At 38.0% G+C, this 14,902-nt stretch overlaps 1 protein-coding gene across 2 annotated transcripts in view; it reads left to right on the top strand.

Moving 5' to 3' along the window:
* The window catches only part of POLR3A (RNA polymerase III subunit A), a 57,511-nt gene extending 43,228 nt beyond the window's left edge, over positions 1-14,283 (top strand). For both annotated transcript variants that reach the window (XM_090057341.1, XM_090057342.1), the window contains exons 24-31: positions 2,471-2,641; positions 2,941-3,034; positions 3,161-3,253; positions 3,851-4,015; positions 4,985-5,149; positions 5,450-5,581; positions 7,389-7,521; positions 10,600-14,283. In XM_090057341.1, coding sequence (XP_089913467.1) covers positions 2,471-2,641; positions 2,941-3,034; positions 3,161-3,253; positions 3,851-4,015; positions 4,985-5,149; positions 5,450-5,581; positions 7,389-7,521; positions 10,600-10,748 — 1,102 coding nt within the window. In that variant the 3' untranslated portion in view covers positions 10,749-14,283. The remainder of the gene's footprint in view (positions 1-2,470; positions 2,642-2,940; positions 3,035-3,160; positions 3,254-3,850; positions 4,016-4,984; positions 5,150-5,449; positions 5,582-7,388; positions 7,522-10,599) is intronic.
* Positions 14,284-14,902: the final 619 nt, after the last annotated feature.

Raw genomic sequence — 14,902 nt, 5'->3', positions numbered from 1 at the left:
CTGCTGCCAGTGTCTGCCCCCAGTCCTTTAAGGCCTAGTCAGAAGGACAGGAGCAGATCCACCAACCTCTAGATCGAAAGTCAACAATGGAGGAAGTCCACAAGCAAAGAGGGCATTGAATCCTCCTTCCTTCTCTTGTGAAAATGGCAGTGCCCCCTGGGGGCAGAAATGCATCTTGCTCTTGTGTTTGAGAGTTGTACTGTACTGCTTGTCCTCAGTGTACAGGAATTGTAATGATCTGATACTGAAGATAGTCTTGCATGAAAGTCTTCCTATTACATACTTATTAGAAAACAGTTTTGGGGAGTACAGGGTAGATATATGAACACCTTGTTGTAAACATTTTATTCATCATACTAAAAGAAAATATTTCATAAGAGGTTTTTTTTACATCTTTCCAAAAACTTTAAACTTTTCCAATTTTTTGGAAAAAAAAACAAAAAAAAGTCCTCAGAAAAAAATGGGTATTTTTCCAGGCCTTCACATCTCTGCGTATTCCTGTAAGATTATGGAATTAAGTCATATTTCTAAGGTGGCGACATCACAATTTTCTTCCTTGGCTGCCATTTTTTTATCATGTTAATGGTTTTGTGCTTGGAAGAAGGTTCAAATCAAAGAAGGAGGTGCCAGGCTCCAAGGCGGGAGGAGCTGCTGTTCCCAGATAATATAAAACAATGGAAAAATAAATATTCTCCCCCCGCCAAGACTATTCTAGAACAAGTTCCTTTCCAATCTTCGAAGTTTTAGTGTGGAATGTTGTACAGACTAGATGATACATTTCAAAGCCATAGCAACCTTGATTTATTAATTTCAATTCATATGTGCATGATAAAGAATATTATCTCTTGGTTTTTTTCCACCATTGGTCATAATCTGATGTTCAGTTACAGGATGTATTCCTACTCTTTCATTGCAGCAGTTATTTAATTATGGTCATTTTGCTGTGGCTTAATACTTCTGTAAATATGAGATTTTATCTTGAAGGCATTAGTTTTCATTGCTGAGATTACATAGCTTATCTTCACTTAGGGTAATGTTCTTCAGTGATAAGTACATATTAGCATATTTGCTCACATCCAAGGCAAGGTGTCCTGTTCTCCCTCCCCGCAGCCCCCATTCAGTTTGGCCCAAGGGAAGCCCCTCATGTTGGATTTGAGTACAAGGCAGAGGGAAAAGCAGGCAGCTGCTGCACTGTTATTTCCCAAACTAGCCATCCAAAATTGAGGTGATGTGTTTTAAATGAGAACTGATTTCCACACCAGGATTGGCGGTGCTGTAATGGCTGCCAGGAGCTGTGCTGCTTTCCCTTTCTGGCCACATAGGAGGGCAAGATCCTGCTGTTCAGGTCATTCACTCTCTCCATCCAAGCTCCAGCTCAGGCTTTAACCCTGTTGTTGCTATGAGTGAACTGACAGCAGCTTTTGGCTGCTCAGCTGAAAGGCAAGGCAGTGATGCCAAAGAGTAAACTGTCTCTGTTCCATGCAGCCTCATTCAGCCATGACTCTAGAAATGTTTTTTTCTTCATTCTGCCTTCCCTTTTAAAATCAAGTTATGTGTCTTATTTTAGGATGTGTGGTATGCAAGAAAATACAGTGCTTAAAGTGTAGCTTATACATAAATAATAATGCCTGTAGTCCTACTACCAGGATAACTGGCTGCACAGCACTGACTGCAAGCAAACAGCTCTAGGCTTGTTTTGCACTAGATTTGGTGATTCTTCATGGATAACCTAGAGCAGGGTTGTTGAAGTCTGTACTGGTGATTTAGTTAAATGGCACTTTTTCTTAACTCTGATGTCAGGAAGCCCTAAGATCCAGGACCACTAATCCCAGTTTGCCCTTTGCAGATGCATGTTAAGTCATCTGTCCTTGCAATATTACAGCTTGGAATGTAATGTTCTGTCTAGAATTTTCTCTTAATATTTTCAGTTTGTATGTGGTCCCTGGCCTGCTGCTGCTACCGTCTGCTGGAGGAGATGATGCAGTTTAATAGTGGGTTAATTCCATTATGTCTAAACTGCTTGAATAGAACCATAATGTTAAGCAAGGGACATGCGTGCATTTAGCATAGTACAATAAAAGTTTCTGACTTCACGCACATAACTGAAAGAGGATAATCTTTCTAATATGTGGCCTGCTAATGCAGAACTTTCTCTCTCTCTCTCTCTCTCATGCAAAAAGGGGGTTGCAGCAATGTGATACAGCATCATAGCTTTTTTGGCCTGTCGAGAATAATTCTATAATTCTGTATCGCAAGATTTTGTTGCATCTAGACTAGACTATGCTAGATCATGGTGGTCCGTCTCATGAAGAATCCTGAATCTGATTTTAAAAAATCATCTTTTCTGATAACATCACTCCTAAAATAACGTTTGACTTTGCTTACTGTCGATGTAGAACCTTATGCAGTTTATCTTTGTTTTATCCTCCCTTTATATCTGAGTTTTTTCGCTCATGATTTTTCATTTCAGGGCACAGATGGAGCCTGGGTCTGCAGTTGGAGCACTGTGTGCTCAGAGTATTGGTGAGCCTGGCACACAGATGACCCTGAAGACTTTCCACTTTGCTGGTGTTGCTTCCATGAACATCACTCTGGGTGTACCACGAATCAAAGAAATTATTAATGCCTCCAAAGCAATTAGGTATGGGGCTATATTTAAGTAAAACTAAACTGAGCACTAGAAATATTCATCATAGAGTCTTTCTGACTGCATTTACTGTTTGATTATAGATCCCAATGTTTATACTATTCTTAGAAGCCTTAAAGAATATTTTTTTTAAGAATTAACTGTCAATTTTGGGGGTTGAATGCTTTCTTAAGAGAAGTACTTGTATCTTTGACTTCATATCCTAGCATGTGAAACAAACTGCTGTCTGCTTTAGGTAGAAAGTGATTTATCTTTGTGTTTTGTTTATTTTTTTATTTTTTTATTTTGTATAGCACACCTATTATCACAGCACAGTTGGATATAGATGATGATTCAGATTTTGCCCGTCTGGTTAAGGGAAGAATTGAAAAAACCTTATTAGGAGAGGTAGGCAACACCTTATTGTTGGTAATGTGCTAAATTTAAAATCTTTAGTGTGCTTCAGACTTTGGTGTAATGGACAGTTGTTCTTCTTGGATGCTAAGTATTCCATATGGATCTCTTAATTTGCAGATATCAGAGTACATCGAAGAAGTGTTTCTTCCAGATGACTGCTTTATTCTGGTCAAGCTCTCTTTGGAGCGGATCAGACTGCTGAGACTAGAGGTGAGTGTGCCACTTCTGGTCCAGTAAAAATAAAAAAATAGACATATATTTAAAGTAAAAAATCAGTGGCCATGAAATATATATAGCCCCATTCAGTACTTATAATAGGAGTTTTCAGTATTTCTTTGTACAATGAAAGTAGTGTGCAAGTTTCCCACCTCTTTTAGTATTCTCAATTTACTGAATAAAGAACAAATTGCACAAAAGTATGGTAGTCTTGTAATTAAGCTATGGCTAAAATTATTTTCTCTTAAGGCTGCTGTGCCACATGGCCTCCAAAACATAAAATTGGTCCTTTTTCACTAAAAGTACATTTAAAAGTGTATGTCACCTCTTTATAGCACTTTTATAAGACTTCATTTGGATTTTAAGGACATGGACCTGTATTGGCTCTTCACATAGGGGTGGACTTCACCTAAATATTAAATTGAGTTTGCACTGCTTTGCAAGATTTCCATTTGTTACATACATCCAGGTGAGGTAATATTCTGATTGACTAGTGGAATAGAAATATGATTTCTGCAGAACTTAAAGTGGGTTTAGAGATATTAAGTGAAAAGATAGTCTAGTAATCAAGTGACTTTTATTTTGCCACAGGTGAACGCAGAGACTGTACGATACTCTATTTGCATATCGAAGCTAAGAGTAAAGCCAGGAGATGTTGCTGTTCATGGAGAGGCAGTTGTGTGTGTGACGCCTCGTGAGAACAGCAAGAGTTCAATGTATTATGTCTTGCAGTCCCTGAAAGAAGAGCTGCCAAAGGCAAGTGAGCTGTTGTGTCATATCAGGCAATTAGTAATGTTTCAGTTTCATGAGGAAAATAAGAATGTTCCTATATAATATTGAGGTCAATTTTTGATCTAGTTGTCTGAACCCAGAACTCTTGGGGGTGCCTGTACATGAGTGCATTGGCTGCCCTGATGCACTGGAATTCCAGCATGTCAAAGCAGACTCCATCAAGTCTATTGGAGCATGGCAATTGCTGCGCTCCAGCAGCCTCTTGCCTCTGATGTAACAGTGTCCTTGCTCTTAAAAATGGTGGCAGGGGCTCATTGAACGAGCTTTAGTTCAAGTGTCACCGCTCCCATTTTTAAATGTGGGGATGGTAATACAGGAGATACAGTGGTGTTTTAATTAGAGCAGCTCTCGGAGCCACCCTAATTAAAGCACTGCCTTCCCCACCCCCAGAGCATGTGTAAAAGTGCCCTTTCGTTCTAATTCCATTGATGCTGCTGATTTCATTAAAAATGGAAATTGTACTGTTTTCTTTAAAATATTTGCATAAATTTGCTTTAGTCGTAACACATTCTGCAGGTGCAAAGTGTTATGTAAGCATGAAATACTTTTTCTAGCTAAAGATAGACCAGGTTTCAAAAGGATCATGAGACCCAAATCAAACAAACTGTAAGGATCATGTCCAGTTGTTCTTAATACTCCTCCTCAGTTAATATGTTTTAAAGGAAAGAGGCAGATAACTGTGGTACTGCCTTTCTAGAGAGAAGATAAAATATATTAGTGTGGCGAAGGTTGATCTTTCTGTGGCTGTAGACAGTATTCATTACTCAGTAATAGTGTTTGATTTGTGTATCAATTTGTTAGTCCACTAGAGGAAGTAGGGTTTGTAAATATATTTGGTAGGGGCTGTTAATTCTTAGATGGAAGCTTTCTCATGTTGTCTGTTTAATATTGCACGAATGGCTTCAAGCTCATACAACCTCTTCTTTCATAAAGATTGTAGTGCAGGGTATCCCAGAGGTGTCTCGAGCTGTCATTCACATTGATGAACAGAGTGGGAAGCAGAAATACAAGCTTCTGGTGGAAGGTGATAACCTACGAGCTGTCATGGCCACCCATGGGGTCAAAGGAACTAAGACAACATCTAATAATACTTATGAGGTAATACGCAAGTGCACCTTCAGGTGTTGGTTTTGGACAGTTACAGAAATTTACAGGCAGTCAAGTCTTCCTTCACAGGTAGCTGTCTGGATGTACTGATATAAGTAATTCAGCTGGCATCTTCAGTCATTTTTAATAAGCAAATATTTCTTGTTTTGTGTTTAATTTAAACAATCCTTCAAAAAGTAGAATTATGAAATTATGATATGAGGTGTTCCAGGTGGATCTGGTAAAATCATTGATCCCATATGCCTTCAGCACATCACAACTTCATTTACCCAATATTATCACTTTATATAGGTTGAAAAAACACTGGGCATTGAAGCTGCTCGATCTACTATTATCAATGAGATTCAGTACACTATGGTAAACCATGGTATGAGCATTGATAGGAGGCATGTTATGCTGCTCTCGGATCTGATGACATACAAGGTTGGTACTGTGCTTTTTTGGCTTTCCATTAGCCAGTTTGTTCCAAAGTAACGTTAATAATGTCAATAGGAGAACTCTCAGCCATATAAAGGATTATTAGGTTATAGGCTGAAAAAAGCAATCTCAGTGTTAATGAGTTGGTATGTTGAACTCGATGTACAACTTGGTCAAAGCAGACTGCTGTTCTCAAACCTCATATAGTGAACACTGGAATATTTGTTTAATTTTGAAGTTCAGCAAGTCAGCTATAAAGATCATAGAGTTAAGGTTGACTGCATGGGCTCCCAACCTGCAGTATGTCACACCACTGTTTATAGGTCTCAGCGGTAGTATACTGCATGCCAAAGGGTAGAATTGTGACAAATAGAGCTAGTTTTATTTAATGGAGTATGGGCAGCACTGTTTGCTGTGATGCATTATCTATTCTTTGAAGGGGAGGAAAAAACTCTTCACTTAGTAGGGGAAATGATTTACTCTGTGCCAGATTGGGGGAAGGATAAGCCAAGGAAATGAGCTGAAGAATTTGAACTTTTTCCCTGAAAGCTGTAGGGCAGTAATTGTTGTAGCATTTTGGCTGCACTAGTCTCCTGTGTTACCTGAACTGTGCACCTAAATTGTTACCTTCCAGAGAAGGGAAAGAGGTCTCAGAGTACAGGGTGTACACATTGGCTAGGCAATGGAATTCAGTGGAAAGACAGATACCCAACGTTAGTGTCCTCCTACAAGCAAACAACACGAGCATCGAGGTGATGATCATCCAACATCAACTTGGTTGGGCCAGCCATGTCATCCAGATGTCCAACTCCAGACTCCCAAAGCAAGTTTTATTCTCCCATCTTAGCCAAACCAAATACTCAAGAGGAGGGCAGAGAAAGCACTTGAAGGATGTACTCAAAGCTAACCTTAAAAAAATGCAATATCAATGTCAGCTCATGGGGGAATATTGTCCAGAACTGCCCCACATGGAGGAAGAGTCTGCTTCAGGGATCTCCATACTTTGAAACCTCATGACAACAGGAGATGTGGGAAACAGCATGTCACGGACAAAATCAAGAATCCAGCGCCACACATCCCACACAAAAATAAGTGTCTGAGCTGCAATAGGGCCCGCTGATCCCAGATAGGCCTCATCAGCCATCTTCAAACACACAGATAAAACAGTCATGAAAGACAGTAATCCTTGCCCACAAGGGATTGCCAAAGAAGCATTTTTTCTTTCATTGCTCCCAACCTCAGAACCAGTGTATTTCATTTGGGATTGAGGTGTTCAATGGGAGCAGAGACAGAATTAGACCCAATATATTTACAAGCCAGTGGATTTTTTAGGGGTGTTTAAATGGGGAACTTGTATCATTCTGTCATCTACTGATACCTGAAGTCAAATTAATCTACTAACAGTAACTGACAAGCTCAAGGAAGTTTTTGTTGTAGCCAGCTCAAACTCAGTAAAAGTTGGGTTTTTGTAATGGCTGATTTATAATCAAATACTTTTTGTTTTTGTTGTTTTATTCATAACCTTGCCAATTCCCTGGAGTCCATAAAATCTCTAGTAGTTTATGACTGATCCTGAAACTGAGAAATACATTTTTGGATTATATAAATTTCAGTTACTGTCAAAACCTTAACTTTTAAAAGGCATAACTGAGAGGCAACCAAACGGAAACTGTTGTGTGCATTTCTGTTCAGTATTTTGTTACCCATTTCAAAAACGTATTATTTTTTTGTTTCATCCACTTGGCTTGATTTTTGCAGTGAGTGAAACCAAAGCCTGCAAATGATGACTGTCTTTCTCTGCCCATTAATGTAGGGTGAAGTCCTGGGCATTACTAGGTTTGGGTTAGCAAAGATGAAGGAAAGCGTGCTAATGCTGGCATCTTTTGAAAAGACTGCAGACCATCTCTTTGACGCTGCCTACTTTGGACAGAAAGATTCTGTGTGTGGTAAGTATTGTAAGCTACACTGTTCTGTGTAGTCTTTGCTTAGCATCTTCAAAACTCTTTAAAGGAGTGTGTACGCATATGGCTTTTATGCCAATGCTGTCTGTGTGCCTCTTGGAAAACAAATCTAAGTCACGTGCTAGCAGCTGCAGAAGTAGAACTGGTTAAAAGATCTTGATCCCAGAAAGTCTAACAAGCACTAGCTTGGCCAATACCATTCAGTGGTGAGAATCAATGGGAGCCCTGTCTGCTGCTTAGGATAGGATTTGGCGCATTGAATTTTTTTCCCCCTTTAGCTGAATGAAATAGTTGGAAATTTATTCCCTCTCTTTAGTTACCTGCCAATATCAGTGTTCCTATGTTTGCCCTGTGAGGTTTGTTGATTTTTAACACCCGATGCGGGTTAAATAATGGAGTTACCTGTTTAGTTTTTTAGATTCCCTTTTTGCTAGAACTTAAAAATAGGATAAATTTATAACTGTCAACTGCAGTCCACACATGTACCATGCATAATGGACTTCATTAACTTCAGCAAAAAATGCTTAGAGGCCAAGGGCCTTCAACTCTTAGGTATTTGAGTGCCAAAGTGATGAGAGGGGGGGGGGAAAAACCCTTGATAGTACTCTACTCCAAACAGATAAATTCACTTTTGTATTTCTATACCATCCAGGAACCCCAGGTGTATGTGAACCACAGCTCATTTGTACATATTATACAAATACAGAGCAAAATGAAAATCCTGTGCAAAGAGCTTATGGTCTCCAATTCATCTTCAAATGCATTTCTTTACTTATTTAAAAATGACTAAAGTAATATCAATTGCAGTTTCTTCAGTTTCTTCATGGAGCATAGGCAAGAATTAAAAAGTAAAAAGAAGCCAACTGTTTTCTGGGGCAGCTGTGCCTAGATAGTTACATAAATATTAGAATTTTGTCACTTGAGAAGCTGAAAGGTTTTGCAATTAATTTTATATTCTCCCGCATACTTTACAAATTGTTTGGTCTCTCAACCCTTCCCTTCAAGATTTGTTGGTTTTATTTTATTTCCTCATTTAAGTTTTAGGAAGTGAGGCAGCAGGCAGATTTTACTCCTTATTTGTAGTGAGCCTAGCCTAATGGATACTCTGTGCTAATAAAGTATATAATGCTAATATAACATAGGTTTCTCTCTCCTTATGGCTTAGGGTAAGTGAAAAGAAGTGAATCCCATTGAGTGCTTTGTGAATAGGATATATTCTAAATGGCTGGAAATGGATTAGAAAGCTTAGAATGACTATAAACCATACTTGAAGAGCTGTCTCTTTCTGGTCCTCTATTCCTCCCTCATCAGTTAGTGTTCATTAAGGTTTTCACTGCTCTGACTGTGGTTAAACCAAAGGTCCTAGAGTTGACTTGCTCCATCCTCATCAATATGAAAAAGAAAATGTTTACTCAGAGTCCCCTCTGACTTTGTAAATCTCAGCTGAAGGACATGGAAACCAAAGGCCTTTTCATGCTAAGCTCTTTCTATGATGTTTTCATTCAAATAAGGAAATGGACTGGACAAAACACAAAATTGTTGTCTTGGTTCCAGAAGTAAAGAGATGGTCCTAGTAGCTTTGATTAAAATCAGGCTGTGCATCTGGCTGACCTAACAGCTTTCTGCCACACAAGGAGCCTTGATTAGATTCACAGAGGAAAATGGTTGTATCACTAGAGCAGGACCCTAGTGATTCCAAGATCAACCTAGGTGCTGAGATGAAAGGAGTCCCATTCAGCACTTCACTATAGGCAGTGGCTGTGACTTAAAAGACTTAATAAAAGAGGACAAAGGATGTTGACCTTAAGAACAAGTTATGTAACCACTTTAATCCTGTATCAGCTCCATGTTACAAAAGCTGTGTAATGTGTTACTAGAAATGTAAGGGCGGGCGGAGGGGAACCTATTTAATGCATGCTTAAGCATAAGGTCTTGAATTTAATTCAATTAGGAAATGTGTGTAACATGTAACTTTAAATTTTCTTATTCCATATGTTTATTTCATACGGTCCCATTTGTAGAAAAGTGTGAAATAAAGGCAAATAGTAATTTTGATCATAAGCATGCATAGCGAAGAAAGAATTGTTCTCGGGCTGTTTTTCATGTGTATGTGATTGAAGCTTTTGAAAAAATAGCAAGCTGATTCCTGAAAAGGCTAAAATAATAGCATGTTGCATATATGCAGTAAGCATTGCGAGTAGCTGTGATTTGCTTCCAAGTCAGATATGATTTAACCCAGTGATTCATCATCAGGGTATTGCAAGATCCTTTTAAGAGTGCCATGAAATGTAATCACGGTTAGGTATGCAAATACCTACAAGTGATTCTCAAGATAGGAGTTGACACCTAGGAATCCATATTGTCAAAAACATTCTGACCTTTGTGGTCTTTCTGAGTTCTTTGCCACAGAAGAATTTTGTTTTGGTTTTTGCTTTTTTGTTTTGGTTTTTGTTTTGTTGTTTTCCATGGTCAAGAAAAAAGTGAAAGCTAAGAGCTGGCATTTTCCAGGGAGTGTCCTGTGTCTAGTGAGAAGGGCCTTGAACCTAAAAAGGTTGAGAACTGCTGATATTACGATGTGAGGATGAAATTTGTGTATTTTAAGTCATCAACATGCAAAAACAGTGCTAAACTGCAAAAACTAAACTAAGAATATACTTCTATCTGGAAATCACACATTGCCAAATTAAACTTGACTTGACTTCATAGAAGCCTTTTGGTTTGAACTTTAGAAAGAACGCAAGATATTTTACCCTCAGAAAGTTATCAGGTACTGACCAAAAAGATAGCATCTCCCTCAGAAAAATAAAACTGTAAGTCATGTGGTTTGAGTTTGTCTTTCTTCTTGCTAAACTTTTAGCAAATAAAATAACATTTGCCATTTTAATATACTGGCTGTCGTAGTTATCTGGTTTAACTGCATCTGATAGGGAGAGAGCACTTCTAGTTTGCTAAGATTTCCTTATGAGGTTTGAACAAGACTTTGCTTTGAGGCATGTACAGTGAAGTAAGAGAAAGTAGTTTGGAAACTTTTTAGACAATTCAATCTGCATTTGTTTCTTCCAGGTGTTTCAGAGTGCATCATCATGGGGATTCCAATGAATATTGGAACTGGACTTTTCAAACTGCTGCACAAAGCAGACAAAGAATCAACTCCTCCCACCAGGCCTCTGATCTTTGATAGCAATGAATTCCATATTCCCATTATCACATAGCACCGGGGCACAGCCCAGAATAATAAGCTGGGATATCTTTTAAGCCAAAGTGTATGAATCTCAACTCTGTATCCGAAATAAGTTTAAGACCTGCAACATGGTACATGGAAGATCACAAGAGTTGGCTGAGTTTTTCCTCACCAGTTGCAATACAGACTTTTTTTTAAGGAGTTATTTCTGTATACTACAGAGAAGTAAATACTGATCTGAAATGATTTTCAGTTTGACTGTACTTTGTTCTTAACAAGCAAGAATTTTCCATGCTACAAAAATAATACAAGTTGTATACTACAAAAAAAATAAAAGTAGTAATACATGGGCTGGAAGACCATAGGAATTGTTAATCCCTGATATAAATAACAAGGCAGTGCAGTAGGCAGTTGTTTTCCTGTTTTCTGCACCATGACAGGTAAAACATCCACCTTCTTATACTTTCTCAGCTTCTTGATACAGGGAAGTGAAGCATTTGCAATACAGGTGCAGTATCATTGGTTTATTTTTATAGCTGTAAGCTGTTGGACTGCTGCCACTACAGGATCATTGGCAAAATTAGTTAACTAATTTCAGAAGGCTACTAAGTAGTAGAAGGCTATCAAAAGCTGTCTCACCATCTTCTATCATGCTTTTTCATGAAGGATCCCTATGGTTGCTGAGTTTTACAAGACTTCCTAGTTCATGTGATATGGGAAGTGAGGGGAAAGGTAGCATTAGCAATTTGTCTGCTAAAAAAAAGGGAGAGTTTGGCTCAAGGATGCAAATGTGCCCTTTGTGCCGAATTTGCTTATTGAGATTGATGCTGAAGTACCAAGGTAAATGGTGACAGAAGTATGCTGGTTATTTTTGCCTGAACATTTTTTTTTTCTTTAGTCTCTCATTTCCTTAAGGTTATATCTTTTGTTATTCAGCCTGATAGGAGAAGTGAAGTAATTCTGCTTCCAGAATCCTGATGTTAGGACTGAAGGGAAACTACATGTAAAACATTTTTTTTTAGGGAAGGGAATGCTGTATTTGGGAGATATTTGACTTTGATTGAACCAAGGGATAATAGGACAGCTATTAATCAATATTTTGGTACGGACAAGATAATTACCACTATACTTTCTCTTTGGTCCTTTACGGCTCCTATACATGTGCAGGGTGCTTGCTGTGACTCCAGTGCATCAGTACAGACTCAAGTAATCTAGTGTGCTGGAGTGTGGAAATTAACATCCTCAAGCACCCTCCAGCATCACTTGCATCAGCATCCCCATGCTGAAAAATGGCAACAGGGCGCTTTTAAACTAAACTGAAGCTCATTCAGTGTGCTATAGTTCAAAGCTCCCTGGTGCTGTTTTTCAGCACAGGGGTGTTGATACACATCATGCTCCCAATGCTTTTAATTAGCACAGCCCTTGGAGTTGTGCCGATTAAAGCCCTCCTCCCCCCCACCCCAGCATCTCCCAGAGCATACATTTTCAGTTGGAAGAGTGGATAAATACCCTTAGACCATGAAGCTTCCCTTAAGCATCCATAATTGGAAAATCCTGGTAACACTACTGACTAGTCAGAAGAATGAGATTCCAAAATGTAACGTTTTGTGTTTTGAATTTACATGATAGTCAGCTATTTCACTTTCCAAACTGTATATCATGAGGAAAGGGTACGTACCTAACTCATGCACTGTCCCTGAGATACTAGATCTGGATGAAGATAAATGTTGAACACTGAATATCTGAAAGACAGACCTGTGGTATAACAAGCTACTTTACCTTTTTATGCTCTCTCACTATTGTCTAGAATTTTAAGTTGCTGCTCGTTGCATCTTAGCTATTTTCTAGGCTCAGATTTGGTTAAGACATTCAAAGCAATCATTTGTGAATGGAGGCAAGATATATTTAGAAATAGCTTTGAAAGGAAGTTGCAATAGTCAATATATGATTAATAGGAATGATGAATGAGCTCTAGAAGGTTTATCATAAATCCCTAAAGCATTTATCCATGGTATTAGCTCAAATACAGGGGTATATATTAATAGAAGCATAAAGATAAATTAACCTTTTGGCAGTTTATTCCAGAAAACCAACTTATGTCTGTTCATATATGATGTTCTTGTATATAATAGAAAATAGTATTTTACTGGAATTAAGTATCCTGATAGTACACTATGCTGGTGTTTTGGTCATCACCATTAGCTCTTCTTATCTTTAAGTGCTATTTATTGCTATATTCTCTTAAGAGTTCTGGTACAATGAGGATTTTTTTGGAAGCTACAGAGTGGAAAGTAGAGCTGGCACGTCTCTTTGAGAGAAAACTATATGCATAAAAATGTTTTTAAAATGTTTCTTTTTTGTGGTATAACAGTTGTTATACTGCTGAATTGCTTAACATGTGTCAGTTTTATTTCTCCAAATGGCTGGTAGATTACTAAAAGTTATTTGAGGCTTTTACTTTTTTATGAATAAAGTAGAAGTAACAAGCTTCTTTTCATGCATGGACATGAAAGAAATTAACTAAGATGGTATTAGAACAGTGGTTTATCTTTAACCTGCTGAAATTAACATAACTTTCCTCCCTTCCAACCTATCGGAGTCCTCTTGAGACTGAAAATGCATTAAAACCATTTTGCACTAATGCAGTTTATGCAAATTTAGCCTGGTACATTTAGGGAATGAGTGTAAAAGCTATTGTTTTTGTGGTTAGCAATGTTGCTTGGATAGCAAGAGGTTTTCAGATGCCTTTTTAAAACTTGAGGTGCTATGGAGAACAGGCCAAAGAGAGTACTCTGAAATGTAATGGCTATGGATAAGACTGCAGTCATAAACCCTGAGAAGAATTTTGGGACTGACACAGACTGTGTGCACCTTTAGGGGTGACTCAGCCTCTGGGAAAGGATGCATGTGTGCTGTTATTTTTTGTATAGCATCTGATAGAAAGATGCAGAGTAGTGTTTAGAGGCCAGCTTTATTGTCTCCAGAGTATGAGTTGCAGCTGTGATGACTTCTGTTTTTGATTAATCATCCTCCATCTTCACAAAAAGACCTACATGAAAGTCAACATAGCTACCCTAAAATGTGAGCAACCTTGGATGAATTGTTGTGACAGATAGCTATATAGATTCAGTCTGGTGGCTAAAATCAGTATGGTAGGATCTGGCACTAAACACACTGCAAATACATCTTTTTTTTAGAAACAACAAAAAACAAACCTGCAGAGTAAGTTTGTTCATCAGTGTTTTTGTGCTGCCTGCTAGTAGATAGCCTTTTGCAGACTGGTAGACCTGTATCAAAGTTGTGCTGTCTTTTTCTTTTTTCTTTTCTTTTCTTTTTTAAATATATGAAAATATGACAGTGGAAGACAATTGAGAAGAAACCCTAATGAATTCCATTATGTAGATTAATATTTGATTGTAGCATGGAAGATTCTTGTGATTCTGTTTTGTGTTGTGTTGCAGCAAATAAAGATTTTTTTTTAAGGATGTTTGAGCCTTGTATTGGAACAAATGGCTGCCTCCAGTTTTATGTAAATATACATAATAAAATTGTCTATTTAAACTACTGAGTTCTGCTGTGTGTGGGTGTGCCTTCTCCCTGACCTCAGACGGACACGGCTAACTACCTGTCTGTTTTGTGATAATAAATTAAGCCATTAGATTTTCTGGCCCTGATGATACAACAAGATGTAATGAGGAAAGGTTTAATGTCAGGTTTGCTAGCTGATAAATGTTAGTGTTGCAAACATATAGGATTGGGAACAAGATTGCTGCTATTACTTCTGCCTCCATTTATTTAAAGTAATTCATAAAGTTCAGCATCATTCAAAATATCAATTACATTCCAATAACTAGAAAGCATCATGTTGGACATAGGGTTGCAGTACTTGAATTTTTTTGCTGACACAGTCTATTTATATTGTAGTGTTTCTTATATTGAAGACATTAATAAAATCTTTGAAATTTGACTTGAAGTTTAACAAAAAAAAGATGTGGTGGATCTCGATATTTGACTTCAGTGTGCACTAGTAGTAGTACACTACTATGGCTCATCTTTACCATCCTTGCATCTTTCTTTTGGCAGGCACCACTGAATCATCTAATCGATTATATTTGTGATTTTCTCAGCTGGTTATGTGCTAATTAAAGGCAGACATTTGTGAAAATAATGGTGTTTTCCCCAAGA

The sequence above is a fragment of the Crocodylus siamensis genome, chromosome 7 (assembly GCF_052110815.1).
Source record: "Crocodylus siamensis isolate JL-2025a chromosome 7, ASM5211081v1, whole genome shotgun sequence".
NCBI classification, from domain to species: domain Eukaryota; kingdom Metazoa; phylum Chordata; order Crocodylia; family Crocodylidae; genus Crocodylus; species Crocodylus siamensis.
This window is presented reverse-complemented; position numbering and strand designations above follow the sequence as displayed.